General features: G+C 59.8%; 2 protein-coding genes across 2 annotated transcripts; one reads left to right on the top strand and one right to left on the bottom strand.

Moving 5' to 3' along the window:
* Positions 1-5,016: 5,016 nt before the first annotated feature.
* SNX33 (sorting nexin 33) lies at positions 5,017-11,800 on the bottom strand. The gene is made up of 2 exons (XM_067305678.1): positions 9,609-11,800; positions 5,017-5,965 (listed from the first exon to the last, which is right to left on the bottom strand). Exons 1-2 carry the CDS (start codon positions 11,044-11,046, stop codon positions 5,712-5,714), a joined length of 1,692 nt encoding a protein of 563 aa, XP_067161779.1. The 5' UTR covers positions 11,047-11,800; the 3' UTR covers positions 5,017-5,711.
* A 2,118-nt stretch (positions 11,801-13,918) lies between these two features.
* On the top strand, positions 13,919-25,468 carry SNUPN (snurportin 1). The gene is made up of 8 exons (XM_067305350.1): positions 13,919-14,098; positions 14,421-14,580; positions 15,220-15,324; positions 15,663-15,759; positions 16,429-16,526; positions 16,910-16,987; positions 18,874-18,954; positions 23,137-25,468. The coding sequence occupies exons 1-8, from the start codon at positions 13,941-13,943 to the stop codon at positions 23,464-23,466; spliced, it is 1,107 nt and encodes a 368-aa protein (XP_067161451.1). The 5' UTR covers positions 13,919-13,940; the 3' UTR covers positions 23,467-25,468.
* Positions 25,469-25,737: the final 269 nt, after the last annotated feature.

The following is a 25,737-nucleotide window of genomic DNA, read 5'->3' on the forward strand; positions in this document are numbered from 1 at the left end:
TTTTTCGCCTTCCCACTTAGGAGCCCTTCCCGTGCCCATCCTCGGCCCTTCTGGCCTGGAAGCAGCAAGGAGGGAGCCGGGAGCAGAGCCGGGAGCAGAGGCGGCTCATTTCCTCGGCCGCCCCGCGGTGCCTTTAACCGGCCCGGAAACGCCGCCGCGGGGCCCCACAGCCGTTCCCGAGGCAACGCAGCGTTCGCCGGGAGCTGGCCTCGGCGCATCCCGCCCGTGCCAGCCGGCAGTGCCCGGGCTGTGGCCGGCCAGCGGGGTGACCGCGCGCCCGCCCCGCGGCGAGGCGAGGCGAGGCAAGCGAGGGCCGGCGCTTGGCAGCGGCTGGGCACGGGGACACCGCGCGGGGACACCGCTCAGGACGCGCAGAGGGAGGGGAGGCCACCAGAGCCCTCCCGGCGGGACCAGTTTCCAGGCACCTATTCAAATGCAAACAAATAATAATAGGCCAAACAGGTTTCTGCACACCCAGCCCGGCAGAGAGGACCACTGGGCTTTGCAGTCCTCCCCCGGAGCTTTAACCAGGCAAACGGGGGCGTTCGCAAACGAGGGGGAACTCCACTCCTGTCCCAGCTCCAGGCCAACGGGCCCGAGGGCCGCGGGGGCTCGCGGCTCCGGGCGCCTGCAGCCTGCCAGGCCGCGGTGGAGTGGGAGACGAGCCAGGGACGGGAACGGGGGACCTTCGCGGTCCCTGCAGCCGGCGGGATGGGGGCAGGGGACCTGTTCCTCCAGCTTAGCCCGGCGGGGGAGCAGGCGAGGAGCCCCCCGCACAGACCCAGCGCCAGCCCGGCGCAGAGCGGCCGGACGGGGACAGCCAGCTCCTCCTAGGAAGAGCCGTGAGTGGGAAAGCTCAGACCTGCCCCTCGGCTCGGCGGCAGGCCGCGGAGATGGGGCTCAGGATCTCCGCTTGGCTCCGAGCCCGATGCTGGCATCCCGTGGCCGGTGATGCTCGGAGCCCGCCCTCCCGGCCGCCTGCTATGTGCCTGCCTGGATTTCGGCAGCCCGTGCCCACAGAACAGGTTCAGCTCGCGGCAGGGCTGGCGGGACGAGAGCCCACGGGGAAGCGGGCCGCGGGCACGAGCGGCCCTGGGAGCACTTGCGGGAGGCAGGGACCGGCGAGCCCGGGCAGGGACACTGCTGTGCCCAGGAGCCAGGCTGACAGGCGAAGGAAAGCGCAGAGGGATGAGGGCCGCGGAGAAGACAGGGCTCCAAGCAGCTGCTGCCCGTCCCAGCCCCGCAGCCCAGCCGCGACTGAGGCTAAGGCGCGAGCCCACCCAATCCGCACTCCCACAGCCAGCAAATCCAGGGCAGGCAGTGACGGAGGCACAGCCGCTTCCAGAGCCAGGGCTCCCCAGCCCAGCGCATCGGGGCAGCCTCCCCCCTCCCGCAAAAACAGCCCCCAGAGACACGGCGCCCCGGCAGCGCAGGACCTACCTCCCCGCGCTCAGCACCTTCGCAGAGACCCAAAGGGGATGATCCGTACCGGCCGGGCTCCCGGCCCAGGGCAGGACACCAGTGCACCACGAGGGACGCCCGGGGCATTGCCCCAGCCCTGGCCATGGGGACACGGGATCGGGGACGCCACTCCAAAGCGGAGCGCCAGAGAAAGCGGCGTTCGGCAGCAGGGGAGTCGAGCAGCGCTGGCAAAACCCCGCTGCAGGTGCCAGCGCTCCCTCGGGCCCTGCTGCAATTAAAGACAGCTAGCAGCCCCCCCCCACCACCACCACCAGCAAAGGGGCTGCTCGCGCCTTCAATGGCCCTGGGGGAGGAGTGAGCGTCCCTAGCTGCGGCCAGGAGGGAGCTGGAGCTCGCTGCCCTGCCCGCGGCTGCCGCTGAGCCGGGATCGCGCCTTGGCAACGCTTGAGAAACGCGGCGATTAAAAGGTTCGAGCTGGGAGTCCGGGTGCTTCGCGCCGCTGCATGACCGCAGGCAGCTCGCCGCAGCCCTCGCCTCGGCGCAGAGGGGCCGCGCTGCCCAGTGCCACCATGCCGTGCCGTGCCGTGCTGTGCCATGCCGTGCCGTGCTGTGCCATGCTGTGCCATGCTGTGCCGTGCCGGGCGGCAGGCAATCCCCACGTTGAGGCGCAGCCCCCGCCCGAAACCCATCCCCGCGGACCCAGAGGGCAGGCTGCATTTGGTCACACGTGTCAAAGTTGCGCCAAAGCCACCGAAGGAGCCCTGGGATTCAAGGACGGGGAGCCCACGACAGTCTGGGCAGGTTTTGCTCTGTAAAAGGCCTTTCCCTGCCTTTTACGGAGCCGCAGCGGAACGGCTCCCTTCAGAATAGCAACAGGCGCCCCGGGGAACCCAAACCGCGTTACAGCCCGCAAGGGAGAAACCCTGCAATTACGGCACGGAGAAGGGAAAGGAAGGGCGAGAAATGGCAGGGAAGGGACAAGGCAGGGCCCCCGTCACGCTGCGATGGGCATCGGCTTCCTCCTCTCGCCCCTTGCCCGCTGGGGCCGGTGCCCGGCTCCCCCCTCCTCCGAGCGATTGCTCCCCATCGCCTCCCCCCGCGTTGCAGCCCAACAGAAAAGCCCAAGTCACCGGCGTGGCTGCGTCCTCCCCGGGCTGGGACGGCACGCGGGCCTGGAGCTCTGCTCCTGAAAAACCTGCAGTGCAAATTGCTCAGGCGTTTTTGTTTCCCTCCCCTGAGGGAAGCGCTGCCCAGAAAACGAAGCAGCCAGCCCGTCCCGATTCCCTGCGTTAGCAGCAGCCGTGCCGCCCAGCCGCTCCCGGGAAGGGGGAGTTACCGGGTACTTCAGCGCGCAACAGCTGGCAAAGCAGCTGGAGGCAGCCCTGGGAGGCCGCCGAGGCCGGCTGCTTTGGGGACCGGCGGCTCCGGGTCCGGAAGGAGGGTCTCCTGTCCGGGGGCCGAGCCGCCGCCGGCCTTGCTAGCAGGGGTTAAACCCGGCCTCTCCCGCAGGGCCGAGGGCCAGCTCGGGCTCTCGGCTGTTCAGCAGCGATTGCCTAGGCACCGCCGGCTCGTGTGCTGCGGGGAGCGTGAGCTCAGAGGCGAGGTATGCGACGGAGCGGGCGGGCGGGCGGGCGAGCACGTCCGTGCAACGCCACCCGCGAGCCGCCGCAGCCCCGGTGCTCACCTGCGCGCGGGCACGGCAGCTGCGCCCACGCCCGCGCCGCCCCACGGCCGCCTCCAGCGCGGCTCCGTGCGGCCGTGGGCTTCTCCGGATCCCGCCTGCACCCATGCACAGGGACAGGCTTCGCATCCATCCCCATGCCCCCACGAAGCACCTCGGGGACCCGGGGGAGGCCCCTGGAGAGGACCACAGGACAGGTGGGAACCAGTTGGGCTGTGGAGCTGCCCCATGCCCCCAAAGCTGATCCTTGCCGGTGCACACGTGGGGCCGGGTGGGACGCGGGCTGTCCCCACCCCTGCCTATTGCCGCTCCACTAAACTGGAGGTCCCCGTCTCGCAGGAGCCAGCCCAGGGGCTCCAACGTGCGTAAACACCTTGCGGGAAACTCCTCTGGGAAGCTGTGTGGTTGACCTGGAACACTTTCGGAGTTGGGTGTGGTGGCACCGCACCCTCCGGAGCTCCTGCCACCTCCGCTTCGCACCTCCTGCATGGGTCAGCGACTGGGGGCCAGCGCGCGCCGGCGCGTCCCCGCGTCCCCAGGGCGAGCGCGCGGCAGCCCCGCAGGGACAGCGCGGCTTTGGGACACGGGCGAGAGCAGAAAGCCACGTGAACACGGCAACAGCAGAAGGGCAGGCGCTGCAGCGCCCGGTGTAACCGCAGCGCCGCCGCCGCGGCGAGGAGCCACCCGCCGGCACGGGGGCATCTCCGCCGAACGGAGCACTTGCAATAACAGGAAGGGGATGCGCAGCACGTCTCCCGGCCGCGCGACCCGCTCGGGGAGCAAGGAGGCTCCCGGCTTCATGCCGCAGCAGGGAAGGGCGCGGGGGGAACCGGGCACGTCCCCTTGCACGCGACCTGGGGCCATGCAAGCAGCATGGGCACGGGGCTTTCGTACTGCAGAGGGGAGCGGTGCAAAGGGAGGAAACAAGATAAGCGAGCTCGGGAACTGCCGGCCCCGCCGGACAGAGGCGTTACGCAGCGGCCAGAGCAAAGTCCCGGCTTTTTTCCTCTTCCCTTCCCAAGGCAGCGCCCCGCGTCGCTGGGGCTCCCGGCTCCCAAGCCGCCGGGGACGCAGAGGCCGGGCGAGGAGGCGCCGGAGAGCCCCGCGCCCTCCGCTTGGGGCCGGGAGCGGAGGCCGGAGGGGGCTTGCAGGGCAGGGGGGGCCCAGCGCGCCCGCCGCCAGGCCGCGGGCGGAAAAGGCAGGAATGTTAATGGGAAGCAGGTTCGGCGTGCCGAGCCAGCCCTGGGAAAGCGGGCGCAGGCCCGCAGTACTCGGGGCCGGTGGGCTTTGGCGGGGCTCACGCCGCAGCCCGCGCACGGCCGGGGCAGGCGGTGGCCCCCTCGTCCCCCAAGCCAGCGGGCAGCTTCAGTGCCGCGGAGGCGAGGGCACGCCGGAGCCAACGCTGCCGCCCGCCTTCGCGAGCGCATCCCGCGGCCCTGGCTGGTCGCGCGGCCGCCCGAGGCCGCAGCCCCGGCAGCGCCGCTGCTTTAACAACACGCCGCCGGCCCCCGCGCTCAGGCTGATTTTAGCCCTGGAGCGGCGCCAAGCAGGCCCCGACTTTCCTCGCTGTTGTTTATTCCAGCCGTTTCCCTTGGAAAACAAGGCGCCTGGTGGCAGGCCGGCTTGGCCCCGCGGGAATGCGGCGCGGGCACCGCTGGAGCCCCTCGCGCCCCGCACGCCGTGGCCGGTTCATCCACAGAGCGGCCAGGCTCGATGCGCTGCGGTGGGTAACGGCAGCTCCCGGGAGCCTCGCTGACGTTCAGCCTCCGAACGCCCACGGCACGGGGTTTTTTCCCCCGAAAGCCGGCTAAAACCCAGCGGGATGCTCAGACAGGCATCCACCCTCCCCCTGAGGTCCCTTCCTAGGGAACCTGGAGCAGCTCCGATTTCCACAGACGTTTCTGGGATGGGGGTTTTTTTCTACCGATGATTTTATTGAAAATGCTGTGGGGCTCTTTTTTTTTGGCTTTTTTTTTTTCCCTTTTTCCAGTCAACAGGCGTGCTTGAGAAAGAGATTTCCGTTTGCCTCTGTGTGTCTATTAAAAACTGATTGGTAAAAAGGCTGCAGAAGCAGTCGCGAAAAATGGAATATATCGAAAATACTTTGTGGAAAAAAAAATTCTCTTCCAAATAAAGATCTTTTCTTTTTTCCATCAGAAAAGCTTGTAGTGTGCAAAATGTCGACCGCTTCGATTCCTGTTCCCATAGGGCTGGGACGTACCCACCTCTCTGCTCCGGGAGGACGGGTTTCCAGAAAGCTACAGATCACTAGGCAGAGATACCAGCACCGTGAAGCCAAGGTCCGTTTCTCTTGCGGAAAACACCCACGTCCCCTCCAGGCCTGCTGCAGGCTGGAAGGCGGCGGACAGCCATCCCCCAGGGAAAGAAGCGGCACGGCCAGCCAGAAGACACAAACGCGATCCCTTCCCTGCAGCACCGCCGCCCGCCGGGCCCGGGAAGACGGAAGAAAGCCCAAAGGTATTTGGTCACTAGCGTCATGAGTTGCCGTTCGTTCTCAGTCCATCACAGAGGTGGTCTGCAAGGCTCCGGATAGAAAACTGCGTGATTTCTGAGGGACAGCAAGCAGATGTGTCGGGCCCGGGGGGCGTTAGAGGTTGTCGTACATGCGTAAAGTCTTCTCCAGCTGCTGGCTCACTCGCTGGTAGAAGATGATCTGCTGCTTTAGGTAGGACTGCATCATTCTTTTGAAGTCGGTGACGCGCCGCTCGTGGAAGTGGTTCATCTCAGCCTGCAGGGCGAAGCCGACCACGCGGCAGCGCTTCCGGATGCCGTCCGCCTCGTCCTGGTCCATCCGCCCCTCGTCGCTCATCCGCTGGCTCTCCTTCACCTTGGCGAAGGCGCCTGGGGAGGCAGGGAGAAAGGTGAGAGCGCGCAGGCAGCGGCGGGGGCCACATCCCACCACCGCCACCTCCAGCGCCGGGGGCTGCCCGGGGCTTTGCAGCTCTCCGGTGCCGGGGGCTGCCCGGGGCTTCACCCTCCGGGCAAAGGGGCCCCGGTGGAGCTGGCTGCGTCCATGCACATGCCTGCAGCCGGCCCGGGCACGTGGCAAACCCTGCCTCCTCCGGCCGCCAGGCAGCTCAGGTGACACCCTCCCACCCCTTCCTCCGGCTGCACAACCGGGCGCGCCACGGCGCTGCGCGGCAGCGGGCACACGGACTGCTCTGGCAGATGTGCCGGCCGGCAGCACCGGCACGGCGTCTGCGCCGGAGGTTGCACGCCCACGAGCGCGCAAGCTCCTCCTCGGGCTGCTGCAACGTCAGGTTAACTAAACTGGCTTCGGCGGAGGGAGCCACTGCCGACTGACCGAGCGAGATCCGGAGGAGGCAGGAGCCGCCATGGGGATCCCGCTGCAGCGCTCCGGGGCTCCTGGGATTATCACCTCTCCGCGCCTATAAATTCCCCATCTCAGGGACCAAAGTCCTCAAGGCAGTGATGTGTCTCGGGACCATCATGACTCACGCGGGGACGGTCACAGCTTCAAACGAACAGAAATGATCACAAAGCACCGTGCTGCTGGTCCCTGGGAATGGTGCATGGAGAAGGGAGGTTGGAAAAGGGGAGGTGCAGCTCAGCCCAAACAGAGGTTCCTGCTCGGGACCCAAAAACGTCAGGAAGCTCTGTTATAGCCAGCCGCAAACAGGGCAGAGCTGGAGCTGAGTGCCTGAAAACCGTGGGAGCCCTTTCAAAGTCCTGAAGTCACTGAGGGAAAACCAGCAGCTTTTGCCTTCTGGCTTCTGAGCCTTCACAGCTCCTTTTTCCCAATTTCTGCCCCCCTCGCTGGGAGGCTACGATGCGCTTGGGTTCACGACCGACGGCCAGGCTCCGGGCCACGTGCCCCGGGGCTGGGCTGGCACCCCAGGGTGAGCCCGGGGCCGAGGTCCCACAACTCCACCAAGCCTGGGATCCCCCGAGACCTGGAGCCACCAGCTCCCGCTGAGGACCCCAAAATACCTCAGAAAAGTGGCAACGGGCTCAGCACCCTTCGCTGCAGCTCTTCTGCCAAGAAAGGGCAGGAGAGGGAAGGAAAAGGGAGGAAATGGCTGGAGAAAGGAAGAGGAGCTGGGAACTGGACCTGGCTTGAGGTCCTAACGTGTAGCGGGAGGTTTGCTGGGGAGGGGGGAGGCCTGGGCCGCCAGCGACGACGCGATCCAAAATGCCTGGGGCCTGGCACGTGCTCGGGGGCACGGCATGGACTGGCCAAGAAGCCAAGAGGGAGCGCTGCGGGAGCGAAGACCATTCCAGACGAGCTCTGCGGGGCTTTGCGGGCAGCGTGCGTGCGAACACGGGGCGCGAAGGCTCCGATCTGGCCCCGGGGCGCAGGCGGCACAGCCGCGAGAAGCCCAAGGGCAGCCAACGCTCTCAGCGCTCGCAAGGCAGCTCGGCAAACCGCACGCGCCACGCGCTCCGGCAGCTCCCCTCCAGCCCCGCGGCTGCCGCTCGCGCTCGGAAACCTGCCCTCGCTGCTCCTTCGCCGCCCGGGCCTCTCCGAGCTCGGAGCAGGGCTGCGGCCGCGGTTGCTAACGCGGTTCCCAGCGTGCGCAGGCGGTTAACCAGGCCGCGCAACCCTTGCCCCGGCCCGCCTGGGCCGCGACACCGCGGGCTGATAAACCCGGCTTGCGGCGCCCAGCCCGGGCGTGAGCGCCTGCACCGTCACGCCCGCGCCGCCCCGACACCGAGCGCCCGCGCCGCTCCGGCATGCTCGGCACCTCCCGAAGGGAACGCGCTGCGGAAGCAGCACCGGCCTGTTTGCAACGGGAGCGGTTGACGCTGGCTGAGCTGGCCTTTGGAAGGAGCAGCTGCGACGTTCGGGCGGGAGCAGTGCGGGACACTGCCAACTCCAGCCATGCTCCGCCGCCAGTCGCCGTCGCGGGGAAAGGGGTGGTGGGAGGCCACACCGGGGTCCTCCTGTCCCCTGACCCCAATTCCACCCGCGTTTGGTGGCAGACAGCCCGAGCAAATCCGCCCCAGCCCGCAGGGATGGACACGCATCCCCAATCCCCGTCTACAAAAAGGCCGCAGCGTTTTCCCGCTGCCTCAACCGAGTCCATCGCAGGCTGCACCAGGTGGGACACGGCTGGAAAACCAGCCCACCCCGGCGAGCGCTCGTGCCGCTGCCGAGCCTGCTCTGCAAATGTTCGGCACCGGCCACGGCCCGCGAGAGCCCTCGGACGGCAGCGCCGTGCGCGGGGGAGATCGGCACCGGTGCAGTCGCCCCCAGCCTGGGAACAGCAGCCGGGCTGCAGTTAATCGTGGGGCAACGAGGGTTCGCTTTGGAGACTGGCCGGCCGGAGCTCGCCTGGGAAAGCATCTCCCCTCTGAGACACGGCCCTAGCGCAGGCCAATGCTCTGACACCAGTTTTTCCCCTCCTTCCACTTATTTTTATAGCTCGGTTTCGAAAGAATCCAGCCTGGCTCTCGTCCCACGTCCCTCCCCCCGCGTCGGCGCGCAGGCCGTGTGCCTGCGAACACGAGCTCTCCTGCAGCAGCCGCTCGGCTGTTCTCCCCTCTCCCCGCTGCTGCCCGGAGCGCCGGAGCAGAGGTTGCGGAGCTCCCGCTGTGCCGGCCCCAGGGCAGGAACGTGGCTTCCCGGCTCCAGAGAGGAGGAGGAGGAGGAGCTCCGAGGAAGCCAAGGTTGGAGGCCAAATCCTGCCTTCCGCTCTGCCCACGCGGCCTCACTTCCGGCCCGGATCCGGCCCCTCGTCCCACGCCGATACCCCCAGCCATAAACAAAGCGCGGCGAGAAACGCGAGGAAGCGGCCGCGGCCGGACTGCATCCTCCCCTTCCCTGTCTCCTTCCCACGGTGCCCCGGATGCACCGGACGGGGCAGGGACGGCCCGGTTTCGCGCGGGGGCAACCACCGGCCCCCTGTGCCCAGCTCCCGAGGCCGGCGCAGCGCTCCCGCACCGCATCCCAGAGCCGTGCCGCCAGCACTGGGTGCCTGGACCTCAGCCCCGCTGCCGCCGCCGCCGTCACACCCTGCCACCTCCGTGCCAGGGGACGGCGCAAAAACGCCCCGAAACCGGCCCGCGGCCCACGGCTTGGCCCGGAGAACGACCAGAGCAGGCAGCTCCCGCCCGCGGCTCCCGCTGCCCTCCCCGCGAGCCCGGGAGCAGCACCCCGCGGGGCAACGTCAGGGCCCCTAGACGGCCGGGTGCTAAATCTACCCGTCCCGTTTCCTACGGGGCAGCAACACGCTCTTGAACACTTTGGGCCTGGCTGTCCCCAGACGGCTCAGTGTGTCCCCCCGCCCGGAGGGCAGGAGGAGGCGTGCATGGTGGGACCAGTGGGGAGAAAGGCAGGGCGTCCACATCCCACGTGCCGCCCTCGGACCCCTGTGAGGCACCGGGCTCTGCCCCACGTCCCCAAGATGCGCCATGCCGGGCGAGGACAGGGGCCGCGGGGCTGCCCCCAGCAAGCACCGGGCTGGGGCCGACCCCCCGGGGAGAAGGACGCGCTCCCCAGAGAGCGTGGGAGCCCTCTTACCTTTCTGGAGGTGAATGATATCTGGGAAGTTGGAGAGGAGCCCCTGGTACAGGGAGAGGGTGTCCAGCATGAGGAACAGGTCGTTCTTGGGCTGCTCAGCAAACATCTCCCCCACGGTCTCGTACGTCTTGCCCGTGTGGGAGATGGCGTTGTTGAGGGCGTCCGAGCTGTACGGGGGGTCCATGTGGAAGGAGTGGCTGATGGCTTGGAAAGCATTGCCGAGCTTCTGGAACTCCTTGCGGAAACCCCCCACGTGCTTGCGCACCAGCTCCGAGGCCACGTTGGTCAGCTGCAGGACGCTGTCGTCCATCTTCTTGCTGAAGGCCTTGAAGGCGTCCACACGGTCCTCCACGTCCTGCAGGTCCTGGTGCTCTGTGGGGATCTGGAGGGTGAGCAGGAAACTGGCCCCAACCATCTCGTCCTTCTCCGCCCGGCGTTTGCCCAGCTTCCACTGCTTCTCATCACGGCAGCAGAGGAAGTGCTGGAAGCCCTCATACTGGGAGAGGACGGGGTGGCTGGTCATGTGGTCCATCCACAAGATCAGCCGCCGTTTGCGCTTCTCAATGAAGTCCTCCTCGAAGCGCCCGGTGGCCTGCTTCTCGGGCAGGTGGGGCACCGAGATCACCGTGAACTTGTGCAGGAGGCGGTTGTACAGCCAGTCAAAGTGCTTGTACCGCCGGTAGACGGGGGAGTTGATGTTGCTGGGGGTCAGCTTGTAGGAGATGTAGCTCTTGATGCCCTTGAATTTGGTTTGCTTGGTTGGGTCCTCCACGGAGCAGATGAAGGGGTGGGGGTTTGCCCTCCACTGGGGGCCTTTGGAGCCCATCTCGATGTAGTACACCTCCGCGATCTTGGACATCAGAGGCACATCACCCAGGATGAAGGCTTCCACCCCGGAGCGGACGAAGCAGGAGAAGCGGTTCAGGTTCCTCCCCACCACACTGCCCCTCTTGGAGGAGCTCATGCTGTCCTGCCTCTCCAGCGCCAGCTTGGGGCGGTAGCCGGCGTGCTGGTGGGAGTAAGCCGCAGGGTACTGCAAGGTGGGCGAAGGGTGCCCGTTGGTGCCCGGCGCGCTCCGGGGCTCCTCCACCACCGTGCAGGCATCGTCCCAGTCGTCCCAGTCATCGTCATCATCGTCCTCAAAACTGCCCTGGTAGGAGATGCTGGGGTTGGTCGGGGCCACATAGAAGGAGGAGTCGTGCCCAGGGGAGCCGGCGGGGCTGTGAGAATAGTCCGTATAATTGGAGCCTGCCCTGGACCGGAGGATTTCGACATAGGAGGCAGGGAAGAGGCCTGTCTCTCCACGGCTGTTTTTACCCTGTAACCACCCATCCAGGGAGTTCTCGCTGAAGATCACGAGCTCCTCGTTCTCCTGGATGCTGATCTCCTCTTTGTTTTCGCTCTGGAAGTTGTAAAGTGCTCTGGCTTTCAACGCCATGGCCGTTCCCAGGGGGACGGTGTAACTCAATCCCCGTAGCAAAGAAAAGCAAAACAATACCTCCGGATAGTCCAACCGCTGCCGGCAGACAGAGCCACGACGCACTTCACTGGCTTAGGACCTGCTACCGAGCTGTGGGAAAAGGCTTAGCCGATTTCACATAGAAATAAAAAAAGATATAAATCCTCTAGGATCTGACAGCAAGGTCTGTACATTCAAGTAATTCCGGCAACCTAAGTGCACCAATTAAAAAAAACATTCCTTGGGCAACCGAACATGTTTCACTGCCTCCTTCTACGTGATATAAACCTCGGTCGGACAAACAGGCATCCCAAACTCAGCCATTTCCCCGGAGATTTTATCTTGCTGGGTCGCTGGTCCCGTCGCCGTCTCGGTTTTAATTTACATTAAGAAAAGATCTTGATCCAAATTAGGAAATCCAAAGCGACTTTCACAGGACTCTTCTTCGAGATTCGTGTTTAAAATACACAAATTCACTTCCCGGCAAGTAAATCCAGCGCAGCTCGGAGTCAGGGGGCGCCTGGAAATCGCCGGGAACCAAACCCAAACACAACACAACCTCCCGGTGATCCCAGCGCAAGTATTTTGCAATTCCTTTCCGGGAGAACTTTTTTTTTTTTTTTTTTTTTTTTCCGATATCCGCAGACCTCTGCTGGGGCGGAGGAGGAGGAAAACGGGCACCAGCGGGCCCAGCCCGGCGGGGCAGCTGGCGGCGCCGGCCCCGCCGCGCCCGCGGGTCGCTGCAGTCCGGTCCCCGCCGCTCCCGGCCCCGCTCCCGGCCCCGCTGCAGCGGCAGCCGGAGCAGGGGGGGTCGGCGGCCGCCGCCGGCCCCGCCGCGCCGCCCGGTGCGCGGTGCGCGGTGTCCGGTGCGCGGTGCGCGGTGCGCGGTGTCCGGTGCCCGGTGCGCGGTGCTCGGCGCCGCCGCTCCCGGGGGGGGCCCGGCCGGCCGCGGCCCCGGTGCCGGCGCCTCCGGGCCGCTGCGGAGCGGGGGCCGCGGTGCCGCCCTCACCGCATGGCCGGGCACGGGCCCCCGGGGCTCCGCCGCCGCCCGCGCCGCGCTGCCGGCGCTGGGGCCGGCGCTGGGGGCCGGGGCCGCTGCCCGCTGGGGGTGCCGGTTCTGGTGCCGCTGCCCGGTGGCGGTGGCGCTGCCGGTGCTGCTGCCGGTGCCGGTTCTGGTGCCGCTGCCCGGTGGCGGTGGCGCTGCCGGTGCTGCTGCCGGTGCCGGTTCTGGTGCCGCTGCCCGCTGGCGGTGGCGCTGCCGGTGCTGGTGCCGGTGCCCGGCTCGCCCCAGCCCGCCGCGCCGCGCGGCAGCGCCCAGCTCCCAAGTTTGCGGCCCGGCGGCGAGCGGGGAGGGCCCGGCAGGTCGCACGCTGCCCTCTGCAGGCAGCCGGCCCGGCGGGGCAGCGCTCCCGCCCCGGGCACGGCGGCCCCGGCCCCGGCCCCGGCCCGGGGTCCCGGCATCCCCCCGCCCGGGGTGTCCCTGACGTCCCTATCCGAGGGGTCCCGGCACCTCGCCCGGGGTGTCCCCGACGTCCCGCCCGGGGTCCCGGCACCCTGCCCGGGGCGTCCCCGACATCTCGCCCAGGGTCCCGGCACTCCCGCCCAGGGTGTCCCCAGTGCTCCTATCCGAGGGGTCCTGGCACCCCCCCAGGGTGTCCCCGACGTCCCGCCCCGGGGGGCCCTGTACTGTGTGGCCCTCATGTCCCTGCCATTTCCCAATGGCATCGTCCCCCCTTTCCCAGTTTGCAGCCCGCCTTCCCCATCTGCACCCCTGGCGGGTGCTTGCCGTGGGGCACTGGGCCTGCCCCACACCCGTCCTCATGCCATGGGCTGCCCGGCACCACCCCGCGCCCCACAGGAGGGGACTCTGGGTCACTGGGGTGGTGGCTCCCGTGGAGGCACCCAGCTGGCCCACGGCGGGGGGATGCCAAGCACCCGCTGCCCGCGGCGCACTCGCACGGGGGCAGCCACAGCACCTCCCCCCCACCAGGACAGGGGGCAAGTGGGGTGCCGTGGGGCAAGCAGGGCGCTAAGGGATGGCACTATGGGACAGTACTGTGGGGCTGAGCTTTGGGGCAGGCAGGGTGCCAAGGGGTGGTGCTGTGGGGCGGTGCTATGGGGCAGGCAGGGTGCTATGGCATGACACTATGGGGCCAGCAGGGTACTGTGGGGTGGCGGCAGTGCTGTGGGGCAGGAAGGATGCTAAGGGGCAGCATTATGGGGCCGGCAGGGCACTGTGGGGTGATGGCAATGCCAAGGGCAGCGCTGTGGGGCCAGCAGGGTCCTGTGGGGCAGGCAGGGGGCCACAGGCAGTACTGTGGGGCTGGCAGGGCCCGGTGGGGCAGACAGGATGCTGTGGGGCAGTGCTGTGGGGCCAGCAGGGCCCCGCAGGGCAGGCAGTGGGCCATGGGCAGCACTGTGGGGCCAGCAGGGCCTTGTGGGGCGATGGCAGCGCTGTGAGACAATGGCGGTGCTGCGGGCAGCACTGTGGGGCTGGCAGGGGCTGTGGGGCAGGCAGGGGGCCATGGGCAGCAGTGTGGGGCTGGCAGGGGCTGTGGGGCTGGCAGGGGGCCATGGGCAGCGCTGTGGGGCAGGCAGAATGCTGCGGGGTGATGGCGGCGTTGGCGGTGATGGCGGCGCCGGCAGGGGGCGGTGCCGGAAGGGGCGGTGCCGGAAGGGGCGGTGCCGAGGGGGCGGTGCTGAGGGGGGGTGCCGGCAGGGGGCGCTGCGGGGCGGCGCGCGCCCTCGCGCGGCCTCTGGCGCCACATCTTTCCCCCTCCCCCCTCCCCTGCGGCGGCCGCGCGGGCGGAAGTGCGTCAGGCGGGCGGGCGGAAGTGCCGGTGGCGGCGGCGCGTGCGCGGGCCGCCGTTGCCATGGAGGAGCTGAGCGAGGCGCTGGCGGCCCGCGTCGCCGTCTCGGCGGCGCCCAACAGCCCCGCGGCGCCGCACCCCCGCTTCGCCGCCTACAAGGCCCGCGGCCGCGGCCCGGGGCAGGCCGAGCGCCGCCAGCGCCTCCTCCGCCTCCAGCGAGCGTAAGGGCCTGCGGGGCCGCGCCGCGCCGCGCGAGGGGTTGGCGGCGCCGGGCCTGGGCTGCGGCTGCCGGCGCTGTGCCGGGCGGCGGGGAGGGGGGCGGCCCGCGAGCCCGCACGTCCTGGCGCTCACGGCGGCTGTGGGCAGTTGCGGTCACTGTGCCTTCTCCTGTGTTATTTGGCGGCGGAGGCGTGGCTCTGTCCCTGCTGCTCCGGGTGTGACTGCCCTCCAAGGAGCGAGCTGGGCCTTGTTACTGAGTGCGGAGGGGCAGGTACGTGATCCCCTGCCTACCGCGGAGGGAAAGCGCGGCTGTCTTCTCCGCAGGAGGCGACTGGACTATGTGAACCATGCCAGGAGGCTGGCAGAGGATGACTGGGCAGGGGTCGAGAGTGAGGATGAAGAGGAGGAGGAGGAAAAAGATGCGAATGAGGAAGAGATGGATGTGGATGTTCCTAGGAAGCTGCCCAAGCGCTATGCTAATCAGGTGAGGGGCTGTCTGCAGCCCCGTGGCAGGGGTGGGGGTGGGATTGTAGGGCTGGGCAAGGTGAAGGACATGGTATGGATAAGGCTGGGGCGGGGGAGGGCTGCAGTGAATATATTCCTGTGAGGTGCTCTCTAGGTGATGGCTGTGTTGGGGCTGACAGCAGTGCATCCTAGTTGGGTGCGCAGTGTAGAACCCTGCCTCATTTCTGTCATCTTTGAGACATACTATCTTCAAAAGGAGGACAGGCTGAGATGGATTGGCTGGGTGCTTTGAGAGATTTCAGCTCAGCTAGAGACATTACATCCCACTGTGCAGTACTTGATTAAAGATTCCATCTCTCCCCTCATGTGGGATAGCTGAGAAGGAAGGGAAACCTCAGCTGATAGGTGTTTTTAGCCTTGGCACTATATTGATTCTAAAAGACATAGAGGCTCCGAGGTGTTCATAGGAAATCTAAGGGATCTGAAGAGGTTGACTTATGTAGTCCCTTTGGTCCTAATATTTAGGAATCTCTAAGGTCTGCCACATATTTAAAATAATAAAGCCTTCTTGCTTTGTTCTTGAGCTGTGAGTTTTCCATAACTTCAGGAGAGCTGCTACTAATTGTTTTTTTCTTGTGTGTGTGTGTGTGTTTCTCAGCTGATGCTGTCTGAGTGGCTGGTAGATGTCCCCTCGGATCTGGAGCAAGAGTGGGTTGTAGTGGTGTGTCCCATAGGGAAAAGGGCACTAGTTGTGGCGTCCAAGGTAAGTGACAGCAGTGGTGAAGTCTCACCACCCGAGAAAGGATCTGGATGTGTCTGTCATATCACCACTGCGCCAACAAGCCAAAGGCTGACCTGTGCGTCTTGCCTGCCTTGTGCTGTGGCAGCTGTGTGGGGGCAAAACGCTGCTTGAACTGAAAGAATTTGGGCACTGGGAGATGTGGTAGTAACAGAGCCGTATCTAACGGTCAGTACTGCTCTCCTCTGACAGGCTGCTGGCAGCTGGCTGTAATGGAGACGTGTTTCAGAGCCTTGGGTGCAGAACTGTGGCACGAGAGCAGGGAGGCTGCCTTGACTTTTCTCTCTCCCATTTCCTTGCAGGGCTCAACAGCAGCTTATACCAAGAGTGGATTCTGTGTCAACAGGTTCCCATCCCTGCTGCCGGGGGGGAACCGGCACAATTTGCTAAATGACAAAGGTAATGGTCTGAAGAAGCATTTGAAATAGGTGGAGGAGACCAGCCTGCTTCTCCATGTGTGTGTGTGGCCTGCCTGCCTGCATGACAGGTTCAGTGCTGTTCCTCCAGGTCCCCCAGGCCCAGCAGAGTTGTGCCCCTTTCTGGTGCCAGGGGTTGTTAGCTTCAGGCCTGTTCGTGAATCCGTGGGGATAACTAGACGTGGACAATCTCGGATACCTTTATGTTACACAAAAACAACTTTTATCAGCTGCCTGGCTGACTGATGCTCTTATACCTCAACATCTTCCTCCCTCTTAAGTACCAGAACTGTATACAGTATCTTTCTAGTGACCCCTTGGTGCTGGTGTTTCTCAAGTTAAAGGATGTAGCTTTTTCATGGCCTTTCTCAGTATCCCATGCAGTTGCATTGCTTGTCCTAAGGAGGAATTATCAATGGATAGGTGGCTTATTTTGAAATGTGCCTTTGATTGAAGTTCTTGACCTTGTTGGGCTCCTAAAGCTAAGCTTTTTGTGGTCATAACTTCTGTTCAGCCCAAGGGAGTCTCTCTGCATGTCTCAGGCTTCCATCAGTGCTAGAGTTTAACACAGGAGAAATTTGATCTAGCAGTTGCCTGTTGGTTTTGGTAGTATCTGGAGCATGTCTGCATCTCCCTGTGTCTGTGTGTGCAGTTTACAGCATCTTGGACTGCATCTACAATGAGGCAAAGCAGACGTACTATATCCTCGATGTGATGTGCTGGAGGGGACACCCTGTTTATGACTGCCAGGTACTGAACCCCTCCCGTGTGCCCTGGCCGCTGTTTTGTCACCTGTTCTGTGAGCTGCTCTGCAGCCAGAGCTGGATGCAGCCCATCGTGCAGTAGGATGGATCTTCAATCTAAATGGCAGCATCTTTACAGCTTGTGGGCCAGTGGTTACTGGAATAACTGGGCAAATCTTTTGGGGTACCAGGGGAGGTAGCAGAGTTTGGGGTGCTGGTTGGCTCTACAGGGCAGAGCTGAGTCCCTAAATCTCCTGGGCAAGTGTAGAGGAATGGGGAAACAAAGTCCCCCATGCCAGGCACTCAAAAAGTCTGTGAGAGCAACAGTAGCTCGGATGCGGATTGGTGAGGTGTGGTGGATACTCACTAAGTCTCTGTCTCCTTCCCCAGTCTGACTTCAGATTCTTCTGGCTCCTTTCAAAGATCCAAGAGGAGGAAGGGCTAGGAGAGAAAAGCAGGATTAATCCAGTAAGTTCTTTCCTTCTGAGAGCAAAAGGAGAATAGTGGGGTAAGCTCTCCTGTTCAGCTGGCTTCAGCATATTTGTTCACAAGAGGAAGCTTTTTTCTGTCTTACAGATCAGGCCTAGAAGTGTGCTTTTGTTGAAATGAGATACCATGTTCAGGATGTGAATAGAAGCACTGAATATTGCAAATGAGATGTGGTGGAGTTTTTTGTTTTGTTTTTCCCAGCCAAAGTGCTGAGGGAGATCAGACTGCAGGGTATCAGCTAACTTCCATGCCATTTTTAGCTTCCCCTTGAAATGGAATGGAAAACCAGTGTGGTTTCTGCAGGGACAGTCTTGGTGGCAGCCTGACTACAAGGGAATTATCTTTTTATAGTCTCATGGGCTCCCAAAGCAGGGCTGAAGGATCATAAAGCTTTAACCTTCCTTCCTGCTTAAACTAGTCATTGAATTTATAAGGATGGATATCAGTTTGCCACCTGGAGTCCCTGCTGAGCGATGATAAGCCTTCCTCTGAAGATGTAGGAGTGGGAGTCAGACCTGGCACCCACAGTAATGTGGAAAGTGATTTTTGGGGGGAGGTATCAGGAGAAGGATTTGGCAGGCTGGCTTATGGAGCGCAGTTTGCAAAGCAGGACCTGATCTCTGCGTGGCCATGCTGTGTGCTCAGACACAGCTAAGCAGAGCAGCTCCTGCGAGTTGAGCAGATAGGTCGTTAAGGGAATGAATGCTCCAGTGTCAGCAGTGAAGCTATCAGTAGTTAGAGAACATCCTGTTTTGACTCCAAGAGGAACATCCAGAAGATGAGTACCTAATGAAGGGGGAGTCATTTCAGCTTTCATTTCCTGGGTGGAAAGGCTTGCTTGGCTGAGCCAGCAACCGAGAGCAGACATCTGTCTGCTTTGCATCCTGGCCAGAGGTCATCACTTTCTATTTTGGTTAAAGGAGTGTCTCGGGATCGGCTCCCTTGAAAGGTCCTTCCTGCAGCCTCAGATGCTTGGGAAACGGGTATCAGAAGTATGTGGGAGCTGTGAGCCGAGGCCCTGCCATCTGCATCTCTTATAAAACGCAAAACGTACCAGAGAGGGGGTCATTTGTAACTAGGATGACTTATACACAAGATACTTGAAACAGATCATTCTAGGCACGTTAGATCTCATGCTGTCTGGGTGTTGGCAATCTCCAAGTCTTTCTTCTGCAGGTCATCTTCTGTTACTGAAGTGAGATTTCTAAAATTGCTCTGTGGAGCAATCTACATGCTTTATCCAGCATTACTGGAGAGGTGGCAGGGGTGATCTCCCAAGGCTGTTCCTACCCTGGCCTCTCTGATATTTAGGCTGATTTCTTTTTTTTTTTTGTGGGTTTTCATGAAGAAGTTCTTGTTACTTTAGTGGGATATGATTGGCACAGCTGAACAGCTAGATCCTGTCATTTTGTCTCTAGACCCAGGGTTTGCTTAGGAGTTGCTCTCTTGAATCACCTCAAAGGTTTGCCTGTCCCAATAACTGGTCTCTGTGATTACTATGGGATGCTATGGAAAGAGATATTTGGGGATACCTATTCCTTCTGACTTCATGAGCCAGTGGTTGTACCTAGACCGTGATGTTAATAGCCATCTGCCTTTCAGCAGCTGGTCTAATTTTCCTTTAAGCCTACTTGTGCTTTTGGACCCCTGATATCCTGTGGCAGGCAAGTCAGCAGTTTTACCATGTGCTTGCTCCCTGTTCGAGATCACTGTCTAGTTACTTCATCCAGTGCCCATCCTGTCTCCCCCATGCTAGATCTCGCACTCGGAGAGTCTTAGCCACCTCCACACCAGTGCTTGATTCAGTGAATTGTCATGTTTTTGGTCATGGAATTTTCTCTTCTAACCCTCTCTTACTCTTTCAGTTCAAATTTGTGGGCCTGCAGAATTTCCCCTGCACCTCGGAGAGCCTGTGTAAGGTGCTGGCTATGGACTACCCGTTCGAGGTGAGAACCTGCAGCTGGGGGCTGGGAACTCGGGCGTGGAGACAGCCCCGCTGTGTGTCTGCCAATGCTTGGAGGGAGGCGTATCCCATTCACTTGTGAATTGTGCTCTCCCAGGGCCTGCAGGAAGCTGGCTGAGTTGTGATGGTGCTTCTGTGTATGAAGGATGGATGCCTGTTATGCACGTGGCTGATCTGTTACCCTGTCACCAGGTACAGGCCGTGTCCAGCAAAACTAGTTAAGCAAGCACAGAGCGCAGTGACAGTGTTCCCTGTATTTGGACTGCCCTCGTTGCTGTTTACTGTTGCTCCCCTGAAAGAGGAGAGCTTGGAGGACTGTGTTAATGCAGAGACACCTAGGCTGTCTCCAGAAGCAGCATAGCTTACGCTCACATGGCAGTGTGGTGGAAGGCTGTCCTCCTTCGGGCTGAAGCTGGCACCATGTGCTGCCCCAGGTGAACTTCCGTGGATACAGGCATGAAGATCTCTCTGGTGTGCTCCATCATGTGGTGGTGTTTCTTGGGAGGTCTGCAAGGTAGACACACTGGTGCCTTTTTCTGACCTCTGCCGTAGACTGTGTGTCTTTGGTTTAGTTCGTCTGTCTATGTGCAAGGTATGTAGTTATCTTCCCTCTTGCAGGAAGGAAAGAGGATGGTGTGTTGAATTCATGCCAGTTTCTGAGGGGTTCAGGTTTTAGTGATGGACACATGGAACATAGTGGATCTGGGGGCAGGTGGCCATTGCAGAAATGGCTGGAATAGATTCAAACAGGTCTGTCCGGCTGCTGCCACTGGCCGTGGCGCAGATGATAGTGCGATCTCTCCTTTTCGCTTCAGTGCAGAACCAGCAGCTTTCTGCCTTTGACTCATGCTGTTTCTGGCTCTTTATCAGAGGTGATCGTTCCTGCAGCAAGAGTGACTGAATGGGACACATCCATTTGCTTCATCAGCTTTAGGAGCAAGTACTCTTCAACAGTCCCTGCTGACCTGCAGAAGACAGGCTGGACAGGCAACTAGATGTGTCACCCAGTTCAGCTATGTGTGGCTGTAAGCAGTGAGTCAGAGGCTTTAATGTAAACAGCTCGGGCTGCTTTTGGTGGCTACCCTGGGTGACTTGGCACTGAAGCGGAAGAGGATGGAGGAAGCAGTGACATTCCAGCAGAATGGCAGTGACAAACATCTGGGAGCCAGAAGCTTTTCCAGTTGCTGCAGCACGTCCTGCAGAGTGCCCAGTTTCAGCCCTAAATCAGGAACAGCCTTTACAGAGGTTGCTTGTCCTGCTAAGCCAAAAGCCACCCTGGGCTCTCGCAGCCCAGTTTAGCGATTAATGTAAGTGCAGGTTTAAACCTAAGTGACACTATTTTGGCTGTGAGGGCTGACTTTGCCTTCTGTTTGTCAAAGCAGAGAGAGTCATCAAGAAAAGTTAGAAAGTCTCAGCCCCTTGCTGGTGTTGCCAGATCATGCTCTGACCACAGAACGGAGCACGCAGAGTTGTTGAGAAGGCATCCCAGGATTTTCATCTGACTTGCTCAGTGACAAATGCTCTGACTGTATCTGTAGAAACAGTCATTCTCAGCTTTCCTGAAGGAAGCTTTGTTCCTTCCTGAGGCATCTGCTCCCATGAGAAAAGGCTGAGGAGTATTATCCCACTGTGGTCAGAGCAGAAATGTTTCAGCTTGCTAAGAGAGAAAGTTGCGAAATGCCTGAGGAGGAAGCTGGAGTCGAGCAAACTCTGCCTTGCAATGCAGCTGTGATTTGCCCCAGGTTGTTCTCTGGTCAGTACATCAAGGTGTGATCCCATCAAGTGAAATGTGGTGTTTTGTGGGGTTGCTGGCTCAGAGAGACATGGTGCTGTGTTTCCAGGAACTAGAGTGAACCATGGGTCTTGTTACAGTGTGCCACAAGAGGGAGCCCAAGAAATCCTCATAAATAGCTTCCAGCACTGGGACAAAAAGAACGAAGCTTTGCAGGAGGCAAAATATAGCCTTGCTATAGATAATACAGCATAACAGAGATCTCTTTTTGCCGGGGCCCAGCAACTTGTGATGAATCATGCTAAATAAATTTGTGGAACAAGGGGAGGTTTTTCTCTGCTTGTTTGGCATGGAGTGACACATTGCTATTTAGCCTATTAAAAAGATCTTGTGTGTGTGATGGCAACAGATCCGGTCAGTGTTTTCAAAATTGGGTCTCCAGAGTTAATCTGTAACCTTAGAGTTAGGTCCTGATCCCTCGTCTGCTATATTTAGTGGCAGGTTTTTCCACTGAATTAAGTGGACTTTGGGTCCACTTGGCACTGAGTTTTAAGTGTTTCTAAAGTGGATCTTAAAAGCTACTGACCTCCTCACGGATCTGAGTAAAACAACATTTAGGTGTTCATGAAGGCTCAGGGAGCCAAAGTTTCAGAGAAGCTCCACTGTCAAGGAATCGGCATATCTTTAAGCACCTAAAATCTGAAAAGCATAGCCATGAAAAGCGAAAATCCTGCCGAGCCGGTTTCTCATCGGATTCGGTTGTATAGAGACGGTATCAGCTTTTACTGTGATGTGGCTAGCGCCAGTCCAGTGACTCAGGGTAGGGACACAGCAAGCAAATTAAATAAACTGGAAGGAATATGGGAACTGCAGTAACTTAAGGGAAATCATGGGAAGGAAGGACATGACCTGACTTCACCAGGCTGAACTCCTTTGACTTCTCCAGCTTGCAGAAGATATTTGGAGAGTCCAGAAGGCAGAAGCCTTTCCAGGCTCTGATGTTACTCAAAGACTCCTGTGGGCGCTGGGGAATCCCTCTTGCTCACCATGTGTCGTGTATCAGCTGGAATGTGTTGGATGTGCAAGCCCTGGAGAGGGTGATGGTTTGGGAATGGGGCAAAGCAGAATCTGGCTTTTTTCAAGCCCTCCCAGGGAGGCAGGGGGAAGCTTTGTACTTTAGATATCCGGAGGGTTGGTTACATGTTACACAAGCTCATGATGTTTACTGTTCTGGTTTCGTGTTTTCCTAGGACAGGAATCCCCCTTTTGGGGATTATTTTGCAAGAACTTAACAGTGGCCAAAAGTTATGGACTGTGGTAGTGTAAGAAGCCCTACCTGCTCGGCTCGAGTCTAGCATCCCCGTAGCAGAAATGGGCATGTGCCTCTCGTTGCTCAGCCTGGTTCACAGTCCAGCACTGTAGCAGAAATCACCTTGATCTGCAGCTCAAGTTGATTCATTCGTGCCTCAGCTCACTGCCCATATAGGTGCCGTTCTGCTGTGTGTATTCTGGGGACTGGAGGCTGCAGGAGGGCCCTGGGGCAGACGGCTGGGCCTGGGAGCAACTCAGACCACCGCAGCCAAGTCTGCCACAGCCCAAAGTGAGCTCTTTTTCTCATCTGTTCTGCCCACTCAGCCACTCTTACAGGCAAATGGCCTTTAAGAGCCTACAAGGCTGTGCTAGGAGAAGCACCACCTTGAATGTTAGTCAGTCTCGCAGCAGGATCTAACCTTGCAGAGCACACCCATGGGAGGCACAGGAAGAGAGAGCTGAAAATCCTTTAGTGCAGTGGGGAAACAGGGAAAACGTCAGCCAGCTGCAGTATTGCAGAGCGTGGAAATAGTAGCGCAAGAGTTAGGGCCTAAACCTTCAACGGCCTGAGTGCCCTTAACTGTCATTGATTGCTGGAGAAGTTCTCTCTTGGGAAACATTAAGAATTTATTTTGCATAAGCAAGCTGAAAGAGCTGTAGCAGTATTACGAATCAGGGCTCCTTGGCGTCACACGCTCTGGCTAATTACTTTCCAAATGTATTATTTAAAATAATCTTAATCCAGTAAAATGGCCTTTTTGTGTGCTGCCTTATTCAGAAACCTGATGGCTTTTCTGAAGAATGGGATCATAGCAACCAGGCAAAAAAGACTGATGTCAGTATGGACCAGCATAAAAAAGTTTGCCTTCGATGCTTTAAAGCATAAAACCATCCAGCAGTCATCGGACTTGTATGGAATTTGCACTGATCTTTCAGGACAGGAACTGTGCAGGTTTCCACTTTCCCTTCCCCTGTTTATTGCACTGCTTGAGAAAAGTGATCCAGCTGGTAGATTTGGCCTGTAAATGAAGAGTAGCGCTGTCATCTGGCCTTCTCTCATTCACCTGCAAAAGACTCCAGCTCTGGCCCTTTATTTGCTCTCTCTCTCTCTCCTTTTCGCAGGTTGACGGACTTCTCTTCTATCACAAGCAAACCCACTACACCCCCGGCAGCACCCCACTGGTGGGCTGGCTCCGGCCGTATATGGTTCCCGACATCCTCGGGCTCACTGTGCCCGCTACTTTGCTCACTGCCAAACCAGACTATGCTGGGCATCAGCTCCAGCAGATCATGGAACACAAGAAGAATAAAAAGCTGGCAGCGGGAAAGAGTCACCTGAGTAACAAGGAGGCCGCTAAGAATGGATGTTACGAGTTGGAACACTTGTCTACCCCTCAGCCAGCAAACTCTCCTGAGGGCCAGGATGAAGCAGTGAGCCAGATGGAGAATTAGGTTACTGTAACAGACTGGCTGGGTAAGGAGAGAGCGAGGGGTTACCTGGCTTCCCCAAGTCTCCCTGTCACTTGTGCTCCCTGAGAAGGGGGGGCAAGGGGAATTATTGGATGGCTTTGTTTAAAGGGCCTGAAAGTGGAATATTTTGCTCTTGAGTTTTGTTTTTTTGTTTGTTTTTATTTTTTTACCAGGGTGCTCACTTCGGTGAGGGGCTTCAACAGGATTGTCTGGTTCTTTGCTAAGGTGGTTGTCTGTTGTGGGGGGAATAATCTGTCCAAACTGCAGGGTTCCTGATTTAGCTCCTGACCCTGTTTCTGTTAAAGTCTTTGGTGAAACTCCAGCCCAGGAACAGTGCTCAGACCTCGTAGATGCAGATCCTGCTTATAACCTGAGCACCAAAAGCAGACACTCCTCCTCAGGCCAGGAAGTTTGGGGCATTCCAGCCTTTGATCCAGCTGTTTACACTGAAGCCTTTTCAATGAAAATTTTGTGGTCAGTCTGCTTCTAGTAACAGACTTTTTTTAATGACTGCTTTGCAACAGACTTCTGTAATCCGAAGGCTCTGCTTTCCACACCCACATGTTACTGAGAAACTAAATTTCCTTGCATCGGAACTGGCCCCTGCCTCCAAGTATAGCTTTGTGCAGAACCAACGCAGAGCTCTGTTCTCTAGGCTTTTCTCAGTAGGGGGAGAAAGGAACGATTTGGTTCTTGACATTAGCACTGATGGTGCCAAATAAAAGGTTTCTCAGAAATGTAAGTTCTTGAGCATCTTCCTGCTACTTAAGGCTTGATCCCTGCTCTGTCTCACAAATATGGATTGAAAAAATGGTTATAGCACTGACTGAAACAGAGGAAATGCTTGCTCAGGTTTGATTCTTATCAGTGCATCAAGGTGCTTCAGGCCTTACCTGCTGCGTGGTCTCTTATCCCAGTCCAGGCTCATTCTGCAAGCAGTCTGTGTGCTGTTTCCCCATGTCAGCTTTATCAAGGATGAAACCCCTATATTCAACTTTCCCAAGTTTTCCAGAGAGATTAAAATGCCAGTCCCTTCTTGCAGAGCAGGACCACTCCAGAGGTGATGGGGGCAGCTGAAATATCAGGCTATAAATGGCACTGCAGAGTCTCCTCCTAGCTGCCTGTGAAAATGCCTCCATTTGGCTCTGAAAAGAAGGCCCATGACCAGGAGGCGATACTGAGAGCAGGAATGGCCCTGTGTGCAGATAGCAGGGGCACTTATATTCTGCCCTCACACCCCCATTTTTCCCAGAAAATGCTTGTTTCTGTGCCAAGCGCGTGGGTTGCTTGCGATCATCTGACTGTACAGCTGCTATTGATTATACCAGTGGGCAGCAGGAACTGTCATAACGGCACTGAAAGCTCGCTGGGGGAGAGATGGTTGGCCTGCTGCTCCCCCCTCCCCACGAGAGCGGGAGAGGAAAGGACACCCCAGGCCTGCGACCGAGTTGTTGTTATTCAGATGTGGCCCGAGTGTGCTGCAGGCGCCTTCCAACTGCTGGCTATATTTAGCAGGTGAAGCTGTTGGTCTGGGGGAGGAGGACAAACACCTGGACCGGCTCTCGCTGTTCGCAGCAGGCAGAGCTGGGTTTGCTGGAGGACAGCAGCGAGAACGCCGACCTGGATACAGCATCCAGCCAGAAATTGGCACGGTTTTTCTTCTGTCGGGTTGAACGCTAATTAAACCCTGAGCTGGGCATTTGGCTGTAAGATTTGTGCATCCCTTAGGGTAGCAAAAGCTGCAGCTTGGGTTTCAGCCTCTGTGCTGTCCTTCAGCAATCTTTCAAGGTCCTCTAGCAAAGGGAAGGGAGTGGGCAGGAGATGAAATACAGCTGAAGAGGGGCTTCCTTCAGCTGCTTGCTCTGATCGATGGCGGAGAGCAAGAGGGAAGCAACTGCAGCTTTCCACCCGCTCCAGATGATGCTGCATAGTTTCCCTTTTAAAAGCATGAGCTGGGTTGGAGAAATAAATATTTGTGTTACAATTCCTGCTGGAAACGAAAGCCTGTGTTTGGAGAGAGGGTGTTAAACGGAAGTCACCGAGGCCAATGCAGTTTGTTACTGTGACTATTTTATTTGTTGGGTGCGATCCCACTCCCAGCTGTTCCCTGCCCTGCTCCCAACTGGACGAGGCAGCAGTTTCAGCCGTGGCCGGGGAGGGGTGCTGTGCGCTCCCGCTGGGTACAAGGAGCACCAGCACCCGCTGGAGGCGAAACTTTAGGGCAGAACAGATTAGCGGGCAGCTCGACCTGTA

This window comes from Apteryx mantelli, chromosome 15 (genome assembly GCF_036417845.1).
Source record: "Apteryx mantelli isolate bAptMan1 chromosome 15, bAptMan1.hap1, whole genome shotgun sequence".
NCBI lineage: Eukaryota > Metazoa > Chordata > Aves > Apterygiformes > Apterygidae > Apteryx > Apteryx mantelli.